Genomic DNA, 21,412 nt, shown 5'->3' with positions numbered 1-21,412 from the left:
ACTGGAAAATACAAGCCCTGATCCTCACTTACAAAGAGTCCTTTACACTGCCAAAAGGTTATAGTGGTTGGACTTGGGATTCTGACCTTAAAATGGCATTAGATAAAAATTTAATATTTCTTAATCTTTCCAACCCAATAGCCATTTATAAAGGATTATACTTTGTTACAGTTACAAGCTTCTGATCGTTCTGCAGGAAGCAGCTTTACCTTCTCAGGGATAAAGAAAAATACTGTAATGGTGTTAGCAGGGATAACTGCGTAGTAGGGAAACTAAGGTAAAACCTCAGAGAGCAGTGTATCAGCAGAGCTAGGCTGTATTAACTCCTTCTGGCATTGTCATCTGGCAAGGGTGCTGTATTTTTAAGGCAGAGATATAAGATACAAATGAGCTTGCCTGGATTTTGGAGTAGGTCCTGTATTCTGCAGCATCCTACAGGTGTGAAGTAGTAGAGTTGATGCCAAATGCATATGGTAGTCATTCAGGCTGCTAATTCTTCACTAAGCTTAAGCTACTGATGTGGCTGTGGTTTCAGAAACAGAACTGAGCAGGAGCAATGGTTTACATATTTATGTGCATCTGGACCTGTGACACAACAAATATTGGCTGGAGTGGGAGACTAGTTAGTTTCTAAATGACTTCAGGCACATGGCTCCCACTGAAATTCACAGTATTTCTTAGCTGAATATCTAATTCACATTAACCATCTGTCTGGCTGGAAGATTTGACAACCTGAACTTAGCATTTAGCAGAAATGCAGTGTTGCAAAACATCTTACTTTTCTGTCCCTCTTGGAACTCTTCAGACCCATGCTTTTTAACACTGTAAATAAATAGAATGTCTCCTGTAGAACTACTTGATGCGCTTTCTGACAGGTCCACATCACCATCTGAATGCAGCAGAGAAACAAATGACCAAATTCTGAATCCTCTGTGCCAGATAAATTGTCATCTTGTGCGTGAATAGTTATGTGGGAACCAAGGATGATTGCGACATGCAAGTCAGCAGGAAGACAACTGTTCTGTCTCAACTCCCTTGCTTTGCTAGGCTTTTGGAGGTGTTACCCTGAGTAGGAACAGGGGCTTCTGCAGGAAAAGGGAAGGTAAACACATTGCTCTCCTTTTGAAATGTGAAAGAGGAGCACTGGTGTTATCAGACTGATGTTATGATTTCTTGTAGGGAGCTCAACGTTTTAAACGTAAAGATTTGGCTTTTCTTTTACGGTTATTCTGAATTCCTGCTTTTCCTGTGTTATTTTGCTGATATTTGGTCGTCTAAATACATGATCATAAAGAAACTGCTACTTGATAACCTCTGCTTGTGTTGCATTTTTATCAAGCTACCTCCATATCCCGTGTGTGCTGTGAGTGACTCACTGATAAAAAATGAGTACTATAATGAGTGTAACAATATTTTTTTTCCACATAACTGCCTGTGAACTAGGACATGCTTGTGGCATATCTGGCAAGCTAATGAGCATTAGGTTTAGAGATGCTTTTATGTTCTGCCTTTATTCCCAAGTAAATTTATGCCTGAGAAAAGCAGGCGTGCAGCTGAAATATCTTTGTGGTGCCGCAGTCAGTGAAGTCTCAGCTCAGAAAGGAGTTTGTGCTGCACGGGTGTTTTTGATAGATTACTGGTTATTGCTTCACACATCTGAGGATCTCTTCTTATGAAGTCAGAACAAGTAACAAGAAAGCAAGTGTCACAGGTTAATTTAATGCGAGTTCTACTGAAATGTGGCAACACCGAGTCTTGTGGTTGAGGACGTGCTTGATTCTCTGTGACAGAGAAACTTCATCTGGAAGAGCAGAAGCCCAAACCCACTTTCCCCAACTGATAAAACAGTAATTAATAATTCAGTATCTCAAATGCAGCGTGTCTAAGTCACCGGGGGGTTGAGGGGCAGCTGAGCACTGCTTGGCTGGGTTGCTCAGCCTGGAAAAGGCGCAGTGTCTGCTTGGAGCTCCATGAAAGCCTCATCAGGCTGCTGCTTCAGCAGAGCACGTAGCCTTTGATCTGAGGGTTATGCAGGCGGTGTCAGCTTGCTCATTATGGTTATGAAAATGCCTGTGTTCTGTGTTGAAACTTGCGCTATTGTGCAATTGAACTGAAGCTCTAGAATATCATAATCAAGTCGCTAATGACGCTAGTAATTAGGGCTTAAAGGTTTAATTTATCTACCAGGTTTTTTCATGTTTTCTGCTCAGTAATCCAGTTTATACATTTCCACATCCAACAGAAGTGGTTTGAAATGTGATACTTCATTAACATTCTGTAACCTTATTTTTCCCATGTCTGCCTTCTGCCTGAGTTCGTGATGAGACATACCTTCTCTTTTTTTTAACTTACTGGATTCTGCAGTCAGCACACTGTGTTGCTTCAGGTACTTGTGCGGAGGACTTGAAAGAGGCTGTCAAATACGGTAATAAGGTGGTGGTAAGCAGCCTGTTGCATCCCAAAACACTGGTTACTCTGTAGTCTGGGGCTGCGTTTGATAGTGCTTAAGTAGTCACACTTATATCTATCCTTTCAGTTCTTGAATATTGGTTTAGAAAATTTATAGGGCATTTGAATTGGTGCATTGATGCAATTCAGAGTACAGGTGTTAAGTAGCAGCTAGGATTACTTTAATATTATTTAATATTATGTAATATATTTGGTACTTTTGATTAAGGATTATTTGTTACAAAGGCTATAGTCAGTTTTAAGGTGCTTCCTTTCCTATTGGGATATAAATTATCCCAATAATGAAGAGTGACAATAAGAATCCATTGAGAAAGCATTCTCTGTGCCTTTTGCTGTTGTCTCATGGGAAGAAGGTGGGGTCTGACTTTAAGTTTACTATTCAACTCAGAACCAGTCATAGAACAAATTTAGTTCCTACCCCAGATGTACTGTTGCTTGGAAGGAGGTGATGCAAACGGGTTGAAGTTGGGCAACATTTGCAGTGATGCTTTGTATTTTCTGAATGGGTTTGGAGCAATGAGCAGTGTAATTAATCTCGAACTTCAGGGGGTCATACTCCACAAATCAGAGCATTTCTCACTCTAACGGATGCTAAAATATGGACTCTAATGCAGTCTTGTCCCATTAAGTTGTCATTTGTGACCAGATCGATATATGACAGGGGAAAGATTAGGCTGTAAGGAATTACAGCTGCACTAACGCTGACCTGAGTAGTGAGAATAGCTTTGCAGAACTGAGTATCAGGAAGAAAGGAAGTGGGTGAGAATGAAGGCTTACATGTAGATTGACTTTGTTGTTTTCAAGCTCAGACTGCAGCTGAGCTTATTCAGTGAAGGACTGTGATGAGTGAATGCATCTGCAGATACAGTTACCTTTTGTTATCCTCCAGCCTCAGCCTCTCTGCATTACTGCACTTTAATCAGTGGAAAGTACTTGAGGGTTGTGTAATGGAATAGTACAAGAGTAGGATTTCAGCAAATCTTGCTACCCCCCTATTATCTGGGATACAGTTTTTTTCTTCATAGTGTCTGGTATGATACTATGTTTTGGCTTTGGGATAGAAAGTGTTGATAACAGACCCATGTTTTAGTTGTTGAGGCGTGCTGTGCAAATCTGGAGACATTTCTCCTTCTTGGGCTCTCCTGCTAGTGGAGAGGACTGATAGGGCAAAAGGATCTGGGAGGGGACAGAACCAGGACAGCTGACCTGAACTGGCCAAAGGGATATTCCACATGATATGACATCATGCAAAAAAGCTTTTAAAAACTGAGGCAATTTGGCTGGGGGACAGCTGCTGCTCAATGACTGGCTGGCTATCAGTTGGTGGTCGGTGAGCAATTGCGTTGTGCATCACTTGTTTTGTAGGTATATGCCATATTATTATCATTACTGTTGTTCTCCTTTTCTGACTTATTAAATAATTTTTTTTAATCTGAACCCACAATTTTTTTTTTCCTTATTCCCTCCCCCATACCACTGGGAGGAGGGAGTGAGCAAACAGCTGTGTAGTGCTGAGCTGCTGCTGGGTTAAACCACAACACTTCATCAGGGCTTTATATGTGGAACCATTTTGAACAGAAATATGAAAAGATGAGATATCTCATTGTTTAGATAGGAGGGAGAAGAAACATTTCACTTAGGAATTAAGTAAATGACCTGTAATGTTTTTATTCCCTGCCTCTACCCTTTACCCTGTGTTAAAAGCACTTCAGCAGTGTAGTCAAAGCACTAATATGGCAGAGTGCTAAGCCCTGCTGTGCTGTCCACAGATGTATGAGGCTTTATCCCTAAAAAGTTGTTGGTTAAGTCCAAGAAAAGGTTCCTGAGCCAGCTGGTTTATAGTCATAGTATTACCTGAAGTATTTAAATCCTGTTACTGTGCTGAAGGAGGGAACAATCATCCTGGTCATCTTGCTTTCTTGAAAGTCCCAAGTTAGCTATGGAAAAAAGGAAAACACTCTTCTCTTTGCCTGATTAAATATAAACTTGGGTGATTAGGAACCATGCTGAACCTGATCAGATGTGGTGAAATCACCAAGTGGCTATTAAGCTCCTTAACTGACATCAATCCTTAGTAATAAAAAAAAAATAATAAAAAATAATCATAATAAAAAACAAGTCATACAAGTGATTTCTCTTGTAGGGGGTTTCCCAAACATATCTTTCCAGTCCCTTAGCAGCAAGTGAAGTCTTTAAGTCATGTCACAATATAAATTAATTTTACAATGCAGTGTTTTATTGACACTTACTTTTGTATCAAATAGAAATATATTATGCAATCAGATGTTTTTTCAACTTCCCTGGCACTTACTTCCCATATTTACTTACTGTTCCCTTATATATTACTTATGTGAAGACTAATAACTCTTGCAAGGTCTGCAGCTTTTAATGGCAGGACTGCGAATAGGATCATAAATCTAGCAAATCAACTTTGGTCCAAAAGAAAAGTTCGTGTTTGTGGAAGCTTTCTATTAATGAACATCATATGTAGCTATTCCTCTTTAAAATCTGATCACAGTTTTTGTAGCTTGCCTGCTATTTAAACATTTCAATCTAGACTGTTGTGGATACAGCATTGTCAAATATACTTGAAATAGGTAGAAGTTATGAATACCTGGAAGATCTTGAGGTGAAATCCCAGCTCTTCTGAAATTAATCATAATTTTGCTTTTGACTTCAGTGGGCAAAGCTTTCATTCCCAACAAATGAAAGTTCTAAATTAAACTAATCAGTGAGTTGCAGAATAATATAGCTGTATCTCTATGAAATCTGATCTCTAGTTAAAAAAGAAATAAATCTTCCCTGCTACACTTACTTGTTCTCTTGTCTGCTGTGACTGAGCATTATTCCTGCAGTATTCTTGAAAGCATAGCTGCTCATTGCCTTCAGTGTCCCACTGGTGATGTCCCATGCCTCTCACTTGTTTCTTTTCTGGTTATTATGGTCACCTCTGAGGCCTTCACCTTGAGCAGTTGATGGCAAATGGCTGCTGAAAAGTTAAATGAAGGCTGAGGTTCCCTGGTCCATTTTCCCCAGAAATAACTTGAGGATGTTTCATTCCTAACTACTGTGAGTATACAATCTAAGAGACCTCTGTCATATTTGTCTGAAGTTGGCCAATGCTTATGTAGGATAGGTGGGAGTAGGAAGGAATTCAGTGTGTTCTACAAGTTCCGTTTCCTTAAACTATATGTCGATTCCCTCCTACCTACCATTATATGCACAGTTATATTGGTAACCCTATACCTTTTTATGAATCTAGCCAGTCTGCTCTAAGATGGAATCTGTTTGGAAGTCCCACCTTCACAAGCAGCTGAACTTGTACAACAGTTTATTTCCTCCTGTCCTGTTCTCGTGAAGTGCTAAGTATGTGCAAGAGTTGTGAGTGAGGACAGGAGGAAAGAGACTGTTGTACAAGTTCAGCTGCTTGTTCTAACCAGCACAGCTTCAGGCTAAGAGATACAGAAGCTATTCTTAAAGCGTAGTTTGAGTGGTTTTGACTTGAGTGGGTCTCCCATTTACTGATAAATGTGCCAAAATGTTTGTTTACATTTTTATTTTAAAATCATCTTTGCTTGTAGCCTACTGTGAACCCTATGTTCCTGATGAGCGCAGGCTGGAATAGGAACAGCATCTATTACATCGACGTCTGTTATCAGCTATCCTACAGCTTGGGTGATGAAAAGGGTAATCTGCTGCCCTTCTCTAAGGCTTTTATTCCATCTGCAAGTACCCTCCCCAGTCCTTACCTGTGCATTTATGTAGCATTTGAAGTAAATCAACCAAGTTGATGTTAAAGCTGAATGTCAACTTGGTGCTGGCAGAGGAAGGTCATAAGCCTTCACTTTGGGATAGTAATGTGGGCTGCTGAGTTTCTCACCTGCAGGTCTTGAATAGCAGAAGTTAATCGCCCAGCATTTGTTAGGCCAGCAAATGGAAAAGAGAGTCCAAAGTTGTGAACAGATTCTCCTGGGTGCTTGTGTTATGGGAAAAAATAAGAAACTGCTGTTGAGCATGCAGCTTGTCCCATTTGGACCTCTGAAAGAATTTCTGAAAGATACTGGAAACTGAAACCTTTCTGCTGTTCTGATTTCTCTACAGAGAGTGTAAAATCAACTTTTTAGATCATCTACTGCTCTTTCTGTAGATACGACTTTTTGACTAGACTGAAATGGTTGTGGCAAAAGTGGTATTGAAACAAATTAGGTTAAAAAACTGTTTGCCTGTAGCTGAGCTTTGCATCTCACACAAAGCAGTTCACAATCCTTTTATTGCAGTGGGCTTTGTTTCAGCTTTTAGTTTGTTTCGGTTTAGGTGTGTCTGGTTGCCATAACTACTGGGCATTATGCTGCCTTTTATGTAGGCTCCCGAATATGTTCCAAGAGCATCAGGTGCAAATTCTAAAAAATTAATGGTATCTGGGAAAAGGGAATTGGAATCTTGTTTTGGAGGGCTTTCTTCTCGTTGCCTTCTAGAGTTACTGCCAATGAATGTTGAGGTAGCTGATAAACCTAAGGTGAAAACTCCATGTTACATTTGAAAGAATCTTTTTCATTTTAGTATGATTGCATACACTTGTCTCCTTTTAAATATTGCCTCGGATATAAATATTCTAGGCAAGGGATAGGATGTAATCTGTTGTTAATGTCGTTGTCCCTTCTGTAGCTACTCTATTTGACAGGCCTGGGGATGCACTGTTCCCACAGGGCTTCTCTGTACGCTCAAGAAAATGCCAGACTGCTTTGATTTTCTTTCCATTTAATAGAGACAGGTCTGTCGGTGCCGAGCGGATGAATGAGCAGATGGATTTTCATGGATGACTTGGTCAGATCAGCTCATGTTGTCGTCTTGGGTATATAGTCTACAGTAATGCTTGGCAGCCTGTTAAAAAACATAAATGTTTGTCTTCACATACATGTCTGCAACTTTTCCTTGCCTGTTAAATATATGTGAAATAAAAAAATCTTCAGAAATTGGAGTAGTGACTACCATGTCACACTTCAAGATTTCTTTTCCTGCAAAAATCCCATATTTCTGTGTCAGAAAGTCCTGACAGCTCCTGCGATGCTATCTTTTCCTTCTGGATTGTCATGTTGTTGATTTGTTGTTGCATGCTGGCAAAGAAGTGTGGAATGACCTGCATCTCTCTGCTTTGGAGGAGAGAGTGCTCAGAGAGGGAACACTGCCCTAAAGACAGTAGGGAAAGCTTGGGTACATTTTGGCAGACTTTTGGCAGATCTGTGTAGCCAGCATTGGGTCTCAGGAGCTGGAAGAGTTGCTAGGGCCAGAGCCATTGCAAGATTTTGGCATTCTACCACCTTTCAAAGAGCAAGATGAGCAAACATCACTGCACACAAACCCTTTCCTGGTATTGAACTTTGTCTCAGGCTGAATTTACCACCTAATATCTGCTAATTTCAGTCATGAGACCTACTTGTAAAAATACCATGAAACAGGATAGAGTGCTTTGCATTACATCAGGGACTTGCAGCTGATTGATTGTTGTTGTGTTGTTTGCTTGTTTTTTAGATACAGAAATCATTATAAACCCTTTCTCTTCCCACCACTAGTACATTATGTTAGCTTGAAACTTTTTGTGATGCTCATTTGAAACTTAGGGTTCTAATGTCTTTAGCTTTCAAAATATTATTATTTAAAGGATGCATTTGTGTATTTTGTTCTTTTAGTTAAAACAGTTAAGAGCAAGTTTGCTGGGATTTGAAGTACTTCAGAGGTACAGTGGAAGTGAAATTAAAAATTCGCATGGAGGCCCTCAGCATTTCCTTATAGCATAGTGTTGTTAACTTCTACAAGAGGACTTGTGCTTGGATTTTGCTCTCAATGCCTCTTTAAAATTCATTCAAGTAGCTTATTACAGCTGTCTCCAAAGTATATTTGTACCAATGATAAATATCAGTGATAAAAATATCAGTGATAGCCTTGGTGAAGTTAGTCATGGAGATGATGCAGAAGTCTACAGTTGTATATGTTTTTGGAAACACATTGAAGTAGTGGTAGCGAGAATTGATATCTTTGCAAAAGTTGGGGAAGAATGAATTGCTTTTTTTGTGGTGGAAGGAACTGAAAATGGCTGTTGGCACCCCAAAACTCGTTCTTGCTTTCTGACCAATTGGTTCTGGTAAGAAACTGCTAGAGCAACAAATTCTGTGCCCCTCACATCTGTAAACTGCCTTGCTATAGTAGCTTTTCTGTGCTGTGTAAGCTATTTCAAGTTGTTTCTAACATGCTTGTTCAAAGGATCAAGAAGGAAAAGGGGTTTTAATGTTCTACCCAGCTTAGAAATGTAACTAAACTTATGATTAACTGTGATGTAATCTTTTTTCCTAACATTGCTTGATAACTGTTTTTAAGCATTTAGCACTACTTCTTTATTCTTTATTTTAGCTAATCTTTTCTTTTTAGGCATCTTTTATTTTGGTAAGTGAAAAATTTTGTTGTCTTTCACAGTTTTGCTGAATTAAAGCATAAGGAGAGAGCGGAACAAACTAGGACTGTGTTTGTAGAGTGAAAAGGGAGGGATCTGAAGCATGGGAAAGAAGGATGTAAGTTCCTGTAGTCAGTGAATTTAGAAAAACATATTCAGCATTAGTGCTTGTAAGGCTCCACTTTGGAATTATACCTGCCTGGTGCAGGGGAAGCTAGTAAAGTGACAAACTAGTAATGTGATAAATTTGGGAGAGGAAAAAAAATTCTCCAGTGTTGGAAGCTACTGGGCTTCTCAAAAGTTGGGTGCTCTGTGTGGTGGGGCAGCTATAAAACTGTGCTCTAGTGAACACGTTGGGTATTATTCTGGTTTTGTACGAGAAGGTGGAGTGAAGAAGAGAGGGGAGGAAAAAACACCTTTTAGTGTCTTTCTTGGTCCTATGAACCCCAAACTTGTCAGTGTAAATTCTTTAAAACTGGCCTTTAGTCCCTGTATGGGCAGCTGGGTCTGGAGACGATAGGAGGATCTCCTAGCTGAAGTTTTAAACTCTTCTGTGAAAAATTCTTGGTTGCTGTTCAGTCTCTTCCTCCTCTCTTTCTTCAAGCTTACCTCCCCTTAACTGTTTTTTGATGAATGTGGTCTAGGAAACTGAAAAGAGGTGCTACTACTAGATTGGCCTGTAATCCCATTGGATTTCATTTAAAAGAGAACAAGAATCTATTTGTTGTTTTGTTTTAGAGATGGCTTTTGAATACTAACAAAATAGTGTTTCTTGTAAACCATTCTTCCCCTGCTGCCCTACTAACAGCTTCTATTGATTTTGATTAGATTCCTTTCAGGAGTTTTTCAAAGGCTTATGAGCTAAGGTGTGCTAATGAGGTGATGTTCAATTCACACAGGTGTGATCCATTGGCAACTATGTAGAATTCATGCTGTCCTGGGTGAAGGGTAGGGGGAGTGTGTCTAAATATTATAGCATTCCATTATTTGGGGAATAAATGGGCACGGTGGGGAAAAGTATATCACAAGGGTTTTAAAGCTACTCTCTGATGTTCAGAAAAAAAAACCCAGAATGTTCCTGGGTTTTATGATGAAATGCTTCAGCTGTCTGTATAAGTGTATAGCTAATGTGAGTTATACTGGTTTCCAGAGTAAGATCTGTGATTTTCTGTTACTTGTGTTGTTCTGCAAACATATCCAGTCTGTGTTACATCTCTGAAAGGCATGTTTCTGTGAATAATACTGCAGTAGATACTTCATTCCTTCTCACTTAGAATGTTCTTTTGTGTGGATCACTGCTTCCAGCAGTTCCAGTAATGCTGCATGTTCCCTGCTGCAGTAACCTCCTGATGGCCCTGCCAGGCTCTCTCCAGTGCCTCTGGTGTCACAGCAGCATAGTCACAGGCACTGCATGAAATCCTAGAGATGGACCATAGTTTGGCAAGTGTGTGAGGGATGTGCAAGAATTTGCCAGGATTGACAAAGAAATGGGATGATGGGAAGACTTTGGCAAAATGAAGTCAGTAAAGTTGGGGGACACCGAATGGAGGTATTGGTGAAGAGGCTCAGCAGGAATCAGTGACTGGGATGATAGTATCAGAGCAGATGCAGATTTGTAGACACAGGTTGGTGGTGCATCAATTAGTGTGGGCACAACCATCACTGTACAATATGCTCCTTGTGAAGTGTGGATCTCTTTGTTACTGATGTAGGTCAGTACTTCAGTGCCAGGCTCTGAAAAGGATGCACAAGTGTTGAAGCATAAATAATTTAGCATGAGATCGTGGAGCTGCTGTGCAGGAAAAAGTGTGGACCTGATGTGTGTGAACAGTGGAGAAGTAGGTGTGCGAGTACCAGTGCTGTGACAGCACCAGGAAACTCTATTACTGGTGAAATACTGAGAGAGTGGAAAAAGACCCAATTTGCAGTTGCCTAACTGTGGGAGGCGTAGAGAACTCCTAAAGAATTCTACTCTATATGAATGATGAATGGCAAATCTTAAAGCATGTGCATTTCTTCATGTAAACTATATATATGTATACTATATATATATATAACTGTATATATGTATACTATATATATATATATATTGTGTATATATACATACATATACTGAGTACTAAAGAGTTTCTTAATACAGTAGAAAAAGACATGGCAAGAACCAGAGGGTGGAAAAAGGATAGTAGCTTTTAATTCAAATGAAGCTGCATATTTTTAGCCAAGAAGCTGTTCTCAAGGCAGGGTATTTCTCTAGTTGCTGCTTAGTCAGATATGATTAACTGGACGTTATAAAGAAGTAGCAGGGTAAAATGTCTGTGATGCATAGGTGGTCATCTTAGTTTAATGTAATTCCCCTTTCTAACCTTAACTCAGTAGCTGAAAACTTTATAAAGATGGCATAATGGTTTTCAGCTTGCTCAGACTGTAGAAGGGTGTTCATTTGCATTTTTACTTGAATGAGGAAATTTAGGTTGGCTTTAGGATTGCTGGGAGTAGGTAATTAGTATTTATGCTGTTCTTTCTATTGTTAGTTTTTCTCACGTGCAGCAAGGCACGTCTAATGTAAAGCCAGCCAAGTTAATCAGCAGCAGACCTGGAAGATTACTCAGTGTCGCCTGGATCCCGGGCTGAGGTAGAGATGCTTTCCTGTGAGGACTCGTCTGTCTCTGAAAGCCAGCATGGTCTCCACTCTGTATCATTTCCTAACTCTGGAAAGCTGAAGGCCAGAAAATCACAAAACTGTTCACTGAGAACTATGAAATCCTAAGAAATTTTATACATGTGCACACACCCCCATAGATTTTATATGTATACACTGTGTATATCCATCCATACATTTACACATATATAAATATGTATATTAAACCATACAACAACAGAACAAAGGTTCACATTTGCCATGCAGCTTCTTTGTAAATCTAAGGCAATGCTTCTGTAAGGCAAGTGTTTCTCTTCAGTCATGGAGCACTGTGCTCAGCACTGGCAACACCAATTTACCTAAACTCCGGTAATGGTTTCTATCACTGGGAACCTGTTGAGATTTTGACATCTCTCCTGTTTGTTTGAACGCTTAAAGGTCAGAACGGCGAACCTGCTGATTTTCTGTTTACCATACTTTCAACCCCAAATATCTTCTAGCAGCGCTACAGTCACTTAATCGCTCACCTAAATACAAAAGATTAGTACTTACCCTCCGGTTTTCAGATTTTCTCATTAAATTAAGAGATCTCTCAGTGCCAGTTGAGAGATAGTCACTTCTACTGTATTTGAGGTAGCATAACTACAGTTCTTTTGGACATAATTAACCTTGAAAAATGGGACTGTTTGGGTACTTCTGGCTTTTATTTTGTATGCTTGGCATGTACAGTGCTGCTGTGTAGTACCAGGAAGACAAGTATAGAAATGCTTGAGTGAGTTTCTTAGGGAACTGAACAAATTAAATCAACCTGCCAAGGAATTTAGATAGCTGATTTTAAACAATGGCTAATAATGTGTATGAAACACTGAGAATTTGTATTTAAAGTTGTTTTTTTTTTTTTTTTTGCTTTTCTTAAAATGATTGATGGATTTTGAATGTCTCCTTTCATAGTGGCTGATGCTGAACAAATTGCTGCAAGTGGGTTCAGCTCCAGTCTTGCTTCCAATGTGCCAGTAGCATTGGGATTGTATCACACAAATTGATGCTATGGGAAACAAATCAACAGGCTTGAATCGAGTGGCCACTGTTACCTTCTGGCACTGTGGTGAAAGAGAGAGCTGAAATTAATTTGTGAGCTATGGAAGAGACTGCCCATATCCTAGGTGGTGTCTTCTGTCAAAGCCATAGAATCATAGAATAGCTCAGGTTGGAAAGGACCTCAAAGATCATCAAGTCCAACTGCAGCCTAACCATAGTACCCTAACTATAACAACCCTCCGCTAAATCATATCTCTGAGCACCACATCCAAACAGCTCTTAAACACATCCAGGGATGGTCACTCAACCACCTCCCTGGGGAGTCTATTCCAGTGCTTAACCACCCTTTCTGTAAAGAAGTGTTTCCTAATGTCCAACCTAAACTTACCTTGGTGCAACTTGAGGCCATTTCCCCTCGTCTTGTCACCTATCACCAGTGAGAAGAGACCTACCCCGCTCTCACTGTAAACACCTTTCAGGTACTGGAAGAGAGCAATAAGGTCTCCGCTCAGCCTCTTCTTCCCCAGATTTAACAGCCCCAGCTCCCTCAACCTCTCCTCATAGGGCTGATTTTCCAGGCCCTTTACTAGCCTCATTGCCCTTCTCTGGACCTGCTCCAGTATCTCCATGTCCTTCTTGTACTGAGGTGCCCAAAACTGAATGCAGTACTCGATGCCGAGTATAGTGGCAGGATGACTTCCCTAGTCCTGCTCACCACACCATTCCTGATACAAGCCAGGATGCCATTGGCCTTCTTGGCCACCTGGGCACACTGCTGGCTCATATTCAGCCAACTATCCAACAGTACACCAAGGTTCCTTTTCATCAGGCAGCTTTCCAGCCACACCTCCCCAAGACTGTAGGGTTGCCTGGGGTTGTTGTGACCAAAATGCAGGACCCGACACTTGGCTGTATTGAAGCTCATACCGTTAACCTTGGCCCATCAATCCAGTCTGTTCAGGTCCCAGGATATCAAACCAGATCATCCAGATACCAGGCCATCAAACACGTCAAACCCATGTGGTTTATTGTCCAGCAAAAAGAAAGATTTGATTCATCTTACCTAAATAAGCTTCCCATTGCATTACAGTGAAGCTCAAGTGCTAAGCCGCTCATGGAAGGGATTTGCTGTGAGCTGCAGTGCCCTAATCCAGAAGCTGTGCTGCTTGAGAGTCAGATGCTAAATGAGTGGGGAAATGTCTTCTCCCTAGCTTGGGTTTAAAAAAAAAAAAAAAGTCACAGCTGGTTAGAGAGAGGCCATTGCCTATCATTATCCATCACAGGATGGGAGTGGTGTTATGTGAGAAAGCCGTGGTCAGATGTCTCTGATCTACTTCTCCCTAGCAGTGTGTGAATTAATTTTATGAGTAGAGAACGTTAATGGTCAGCTTCTGTAGAGGGAGATTTGGACTTCATCATAAGGAGATGCTTCTGCCTAGGTTAAAATGAAGGCTTTGTGGACATGGAGGTGGAATGGCCTGAGGTGTCTGCTGTGTACTTCATCACCCCTGACCTGTTGTTAGCTGTACCTGGACTTTTACCTTTTAATTGTTGAGTTATGCTCAGTTATGCTTGCCTTCATCCAATCCTCCTTCCTTTCTAGACTTCGTCTCACAAGGTATTTCTGGCATCTTGTGACTATGACATTTCTGTGCTGCTAGGCATAAAAGTGCAAATATCACCTTAGTTTATTTGGAGGTGAATTTTTATGAGATAATTGCCCTCAGCTGCTCACAGCTTGGTCTTCGGTTTTCACAGTAACTCAGTCTGTGCAGTTATGTTACTAATGAAAAAACTCATAGGAGCTTTGGAAATAAAAACCAAAGGAATACATACATGTCTAGTAGTTTTAGGAGATATTTGTAAGGAAAAAATTAATAACAAAATAGTGCATTCAGCTTTTATGGTATCTGCATGATGGTATTATGCAGTATTTTGTTAATCTTCGGTGTCTTGTAGCTGTGTCCGTCTTGGAGGACTTGAAATTAAAATTCAATTCCTGTGGGGCTTAATGCTACTCAGTTTGATTTTGTGGATGTAGTTAGTCTTTTATGATCTGTTTTCTAATTAACTAGCTCTACCCTTTTTTTTCCCTGGGCTATCCAATACAGAGCAGATTCAGGAATTACCCTGTTTGTAACTATGTTAACTGGTCAGCATATTCCAAGTATCTCAACAGATGTTTAAGAAGTGTTAATGTTAACTAAAAATATTTCTCAAAGAGGAACAAATAGTTTTCCAGGTGTGTCTAGATAGTACATAGCTTTGAAGTCAACGCGTGCTATCCATCTCTCTATTTTTTTTTATACACCATTTCAGAGATAAAGCTGTTCTACAGATTTTTTTGGTGAAACATTGGACTTCTGTTTAACCACGTGCACTACATCAAGTCATGTTTTTGTTATTTCAGCTGCTTCTGTTTGTCAGCATTTGCAGAGTTGTTTCTACTTTCTGGGATTTCTTGGGCTTTTTTTATTTGCTGCTTTTTTCAGTACGTGAAAATCTCATACGTAAGTACTGGTCCAGCTAGTACTGTCAGTGCGAAACATGTAGAAGAAGGGTAACCAAAATGTGCTTTCTGAGGGATTAATTAGTGAACTTCGTCCTAGAGTCTCCCACTGCACTTGGGAATAAGCTCAATTCTTTCCTTCTGCCTCCACAGTGACGTGCAGATTTGTTGTGTTTTCTTTTTATCCCTGATGACGTTCTGTCCTCATGGGATTTTTCACAGAGCATTTGTAGGTTTCTTGGGATGAAGATTTCTCATGGTTGATATGATGGCTTTGAGTTCATGCTGCATGGTATTTTTCTCCAAACAGCTACCAGATGGACAAATGCGTGCATTCATCTGATGTGTTTGGTTCCAAGGGATTATGTTAAGAGAAATGCATGTCAGTATGTGGGTAGCAAACTTTTATTTCACTTTTGCTAAAACACCCATGCGTAAGGAATAAAGGAAGCTTTGCTTCCATGAAAAGTCTTGGTCAGCAAAATCTGAGTCAATATTAAATACGCATTTGGTATCTTTGGATGGTATTTTTCAAAGAGATTTATTATTTTCTTAGCAGGTTGAAGTTGAAGTTTATCGAAGAGATTCTAAGAAGCTTCCTGGGCTGGGAGATCCTGACATTGACTGGGAAGAGAGTGTCTACTTGAACCTCATTCTACAGAAGGTAACAGTGATGCTTACTTAATTTTCACACGTTGTTCTTGGTGGAGAGGTTTAAGGGAAAGCTTTAGTCTGTCCGCTTTCCTCTCTAGCATTGGGAAGATTTGAAAATCTCTGGAAAATGGAAACAATACATGTTTCTTTTTCTTTTGTTAGAGTCTGAATGAACAAAACCAGGAATAATTGTTATTTTTCCAGTAGTCGTAAGAGCTTTCTTCGAAATCTTTAAATATATCCAGTAAAGCTGAGCTGAATGTTATTATCTGAAAGCTCTGCAAAATGGAAGGGTTTGTCATCTATAATAGTTTTTGGGTGTGAACAAGACCATTAGACCAGCGGTGTTTCGTTAGTTCACAGTACAGCCAAGAGAGGAAACTAAGTGAAGAGGCAATGGGATTTTTCTGCTGTATACATCAGAGCTTTATTAAGCCTTTTCTTTCTGTTGGTGGAAAGGTGAACCGAGCACATCCTATATTTTTAATTAACTTGTGTTGCTCAGTTACTGTGTGTTACGTTGGTGCTTTGAGAAGGTGAATGCTACTGGAGTCATTCCAGATCTCTGAAAAGTTTTGTTGATTATGACTTTACAATGAGGCTGTTGGCTCATTGCACGCATCCCGGAGAATACATTTTTTTTTATTCTCTCCCCTTCCTCCCAAAACTCAAATTGCAGAAGTTCCCTGCAGAGAGTGGTTTCTGTATTTATTTGGTGTCGATTTAAAACAGAATCTATTTTAACACTGCAGTCAGAATTTGGAGATGCTGCTACAGCAGGACACTGCTGTCCAGAGCTGTTACACATGCACTTTCTAAGTGTTTTTAGGTTGCTTGGCAGGCTGCATTAATGCATTCTGATCTCTCTCGTTTCTTGCTTGTGTTGATTATTGTTTTTATTATCCCCTTTTTGAAAGGAGGAAATGCATTTTCCATTTCTAATGTAAAGTGTTCTGTGTGTCATGCTCATTCTCCACTTGACCAGTAGGCTTAGTGTTAAATAGTACTGACAAATGTTTCCTTTACCCATAGGTTGTGCGCTCCAGCAAGCATCTCCATAGAAGATTTTTCAGTATTGCTGAGTTAGCCCATAAATTTATGTCTTTTTATTATTGAGAAAACTGTAGGGGTTTTAGGATGGTAAAGGGAATGGCAATACCAAAACATTTTACTACTTAGCCGGAGAGCTGAAAGAGATGAAGATGGAATTTGTTCTGCTATATGCATTTTATTTTTCTGATTTTAAAACTTCATTTCTCTATCTGGTGTCCTTGTTTTAGCTGGATTATGTGGTGACATGTGCTGTGTGCACACGCTCCGATGGAGGAGATATTCACATTCACAAAAAGAAATCTCAGGTGAGATTACCCTTTTCTTACTGTGGATAAGAGGTTGGCATCCACTGTTAGTTGATTCTAAAAAACTGTATCAACACCAGCACAGCAGTTCTCACACTGCTCTGTCACAGGTTCACCCTTGTGAAACGGGCACAGGTCTGCCTGCTGACACATCCTGCCAGTCAGCTGAATGTGGGATCTAAATGTGCTTTATAGCTCCTCTCAAAAAGCAATAAAGACCTCTCTGTGCTCTCAAGACTTATCTTTGCTTACTGGGTTTGAGAAGAGTGAGCTGAGAGGAGCATATCTGACTGTTAGGGTGAAATTGGAGGTTAAATCCAGCTTGTACAAGACATGAGTTATAAGAAACCCGCAGGATACATCTGTAATGCAACAATATTAAATGGTAGGCAATTTACTGAATGGCATCTTATCTTTTTATTGTTTTTATGCAGTTCTTATTTTCTTCCTTAAATTGCTTATTCCTTCCATCAGCCTGCAGAGCACTTTTATCACTGATGTGTGCAGCATACAGTTAATCTAGGGTTTAGCACAGGGGAGGAGACTGAATGATAAGCATGAAGTGGATAGGAATGAGAAACCCTGGACTTCTTCCCCCATTTTTCAGCAGTTCTTGGCAATACGTTTTCCTGGTTGATAGAAATTCTACTCTAAAAGGCTCCTGTTGCATAAACTGTTTGTCCCAGAGACTTCAACTTCTTCAGTTCTCTCAGCTGCTTGTGTGGCTTTAGCTAAAATAAGCCATTAAAATCCTTAAACCAGTTTTACTTCATTGAAATCAATTGTTTTGCCTCCAAACAAAACTAGCATTGCTGCTTATTGTATTTATAATTTGCACGTTGGGCACAAAAATCCCTCCTCGTGCTGTTAAGGTACCACATTACAACATTGTCAAGTCTTATTTCTCGTTGCTTTTTCTGCTGTGTACGAGTACAAATTTCACCCTGAGTTAACTTCTGCAAAATTCTGTTGAGAAAAAGAAATCTGTAAATATTGAGTGTGCTTTTGAAAACTAGGAAGATGAGAATAGGAGGCCTTCCCTAAGCAGTTGGGCAATGTTCTGTGGAAGAATGAGGTTTTCTGTTCCTCATTTCTTGAGGCTTATAATGTGAGGCTGCTTACAAATTTTACTTTGTCTCTTCTTATCTAGGAGAAACTAGGAGCATGTTAAAATTCACCTGCACTTCCTAATATTATGAAGCTGTTGTATGGAGAGAAGAAAAAGGGCAAATCTATGTACTGTAGAAAGCATATTTCCATTAGGACATTTCACTGAAATGTGCATGAATCAACTTCTTAAGATCTATACTACTGCTCTGATAGTTGTTGCTTTCTAAAGCATATCCTGCTAATGTGCAGATAGATATTGAGTAGGAGGAGGCACTGTTTAGGAGTATGACCTGCTGTACCGCCGTGATGTGTGCTACCGGGGAGCTACCATGTTCATACCAGCAGATAGAGTGCCTAAGGCATGACTTAGGCAGGTTGACTTCCCCTAAACTATTCTTGCAGACTGTTGATTTTCTTCTGGCTTGAAATTAAGATCTCTATGAACTGTATTTTCCTTCACTGTGTCTTACAGGAGATGTTTGTGGTTTGTGTCTTTTTGTTGTGGGTGTTTTTTTTTTCTTTACATTGTATGGCATAAGAACAAAGGTGCCTTGAAGTTGTCCTTGGACTGATGCCTGAAACAAGAAACAGTAGCATTTCTTTTTAGTAATCTATGTGTAAACCGTGTATTTTGTTGTATGGATTGGAATAAGAATGTCCCAAGCTTGACAGCTTATGTAGATTCAGGTCTTTCAGCCTATGGTGAATGTGTTGAGAGACTTGGTGTGTTTCTTTAATTCGAAGCTTTGTAAACAAGTGGAAGCAAAGAAAGCTACTTAATATGATTTCCTCTCTCTCTTTTGCTGTTTGCAGTCTTGTTGGACTGCTAAAATCTAAAGCTGACAGCTTTTTAAATGTCAGTAGTTTTGGAAGGAAATGAACCAAGGCAATGAGGAATTGCTTCAGAGAGGGAGGACTGTGCAACAGGAAGCGCAGTGGCTAGGGAAAGAAACAGAAGTGGAAGGTGAAGATGAGAAATCAAGTTCTTGTCTTCTTGGGAGCCTCATGTCTCATTACTGAGTAATACTGATCTCACTGCAAGAGTGAGCAAACAACAATGTTTGTTGTACAAACAGTGTCAGGTCAGCAGCTCCACAGTAACTCTTGCTGTGTATGCTTTTACATTACATCAGACTGCAGTAACTTAGAGACAACTCAGGATGGTTTTCTGTTAATGAAAAGCAGTAGCATAGGTTGGTGAGAGCTCAGATCTATACAAAAGCATCTACCATGAATTAATCAGTTGTCTACACATGAAAACTCAAGAATTTCATGAGTGGAAGGTTCTGTCATTATTGTAAGATGAGCTTTGCTTGCAGGATGTCCAGCTTAAGTGCAGGTATTGGCTGATAGAGCAATGTTGACTATGCTGTTTTGGCATTGCTTGCCTTGTATTTGGTGTGCCCATTTTTGGGCACATTTAACTGAGAATATGTAATTTTCTTTTTCAATATCTTTCTCAGCAAGTGTTTGCATCTCCTAGCAAACACCCAATGGATAGCAAAGGAGAAGAGTCAAAGATCAGCTATCCCAACATATTCTTCATGATTGACAGTTTTGAAGAGGTAAGTTCCTTGCTGCAGCAGGGTTTTGTCCAATACTAGTCTTATATCCTAAGTAGTTGCTTTCTGGCACTTCTGAAGAAACAGTCTTGGCCATTTGAGAGTTATATTCCAGGGAAACTTATTGTGTAAGTCATGGTGATTATTTTGTGTGTGTGTGTGTGTGTGTGTGTATGTATGTATGTATATAAAATCATACACATATATATATGATCTTCCTCATTCTTTACTATGTCTGAAATCTGGATTTAGAGCTGAATTTGGTGTAGGTCTTTATGAAGGACTGCAGCAAGAGAGGATGGTTTTAAGAGACGCCTATCCTAATGCATGATGTGCAGTGGGCACTGTCTAGAGTCTATGATCTTCAGGAAGGCTGGGATGGTGCCTGCAGATTCCTTGCATTTTCCCATTGACATTGAATCTGCATTAGGCACAAGGAGGGGGAATCTGAAAGTATTTGAACTTTGACAGCTGCAGTTTTCCTGTAAGTCTCCCGTCTCGCATCTTGCAGGTTTTCAGTGACATGACTGTAGGAGAAGGAGAAATGGTCTGTGTGGAGCTGGTGGCCAGTGACAAAAGCAACACTTTCCAAGGGGTGATTTTCCAAGGATCTATCCGCTATGAAGCACTCAAGAAGGTCTATGATAACAGGGTAAGGTGCTCTGAATGACAGCGTCCTGTAGCAATGATGCTAACCACAGTTTTGGTACTGAGACTGTTGGCTTTTTGTCCTTTTAGATCATCTGCATCATAACTTATCCTATTTGGCTTTGAAAGCTGCTCCAAAGTTGGTGCTTTTTTGTCTCAAACAGCTGAGGTTTCTCAGATCAGGATATATTACTCATGTGTTTGCCAAAAGGAGTAAAGCTGGTAAGAATGGCAGGATGCAACACCAGAATAGACCTGAATAACAAAGTTCTGGGAGCCGTTTCATTTTTCTGAAAGCTTGTGGGTTTTTCTACTTACCTCTGAGAAGGCATGTTTTACAGGTAGATCTTAAACTCTGGTATTTATTATATGTTAAATGTTTCTGTACACAAGTACAGAGGCCACTACACTGAGTTTTATTGCTGCAAAAGAAGTTTTCATTGTTTTCAGATAGGAATGTGAAATGCCATCACTTCCAGCTTCAAATTCAGTACTTAGCTTTGAAGTTGAGAAGTGGCAATAGCCAATAAACTTCAAAAATTTGCTGTTCTTTCAAAGAACACTAAACTAAACTTTTCTCTATCCTACCATCATCTTATTGTCTGAAATTATCGGCAAGTGAGAATGCAGAGCCTCTAAAGACTAAATAAGAAGAAAGTCTTGCAGTAGAGAGGCAACATTTGATGTGTTAGTATCATGTTATAGCTGAGGAATGTCCTGCTTAACCAAGCTGCAGTTTTATTAGATGAAAAATGGAATGGTTTGTTTTAATATTTGATTACAGCTGAAGGCAAATCTTAAAAGTCTGACTTATTTGTATTGTCAAAAGAGAGCAGCAGTAACCTATGTGTACTTTTGAAGGTTACTTGGGTTTCAGTTGTCTGCTTTAATTCTTAGTGCATATGGATTGTTATATTATGAACAAACTTAGCTCCTTAAAGGGTTAAAGTGCTGAAAGTTGTGATAAACCGCTGAAGCTTC

The 21,412-nt window shown here is 39.8% G+C and overlaps 1 protein-coding gene across 4 annotated transcripts in view; it reads left to right on the top strand.

The window, feature by feature from the left end:
* The window catches only part of KIAA0930 (uncharacterized protein KIAA0930 homolog), a 67,913-nt gene that overhangs the window by 33,068 nt on the left and 13,433 nt on the right, over positions 1-21,412 (top strand). For 3 of the 4 annotated variants that reach the window (XM_416465.8, XM_046943912.1, XM_040703223.1), the window contains 4 exons: positions 15,656-15,763; positions 17,034-17,111; positions 19,685-19,786; positions 20,295-20,435. In XM_416465.8, coding sequence (XP_416465.4) covers positions 15,656-15,763; positions 17,034-17,111; positions 19,685-19,786; positions 20,295-20,435 — 429 coding nt within the window. The remainder of the gene's footprint in view (positions 1-15,655; positions 15,764-17,033; positions 17,112-19,684; positions 19,787-20,294; positions 20,436-21,412) is intronic. The other variant, XM_025142307.3, reaches the window with a different exon arrangement.

The sequence above is a fragment of the Gallus gallus genome, chromosome 1, assembly GCF_016699485.2.
Source record: "Gallus gallus isolate bGalGal1 chromosome 1, bGalGal1.mat.broiler.GRCg7b, whole genome shotgun sequence".
NCBI classification, from domain to species: domain Eukaryota; kingdom Metazoa; phylum Chordata; class Aves; order Galliformes; family Phasianidae; genus Gallus; species Gallus gallus.
This window is presented reverse-complemented; position numbering and strand designations above follow the sequence as displayed.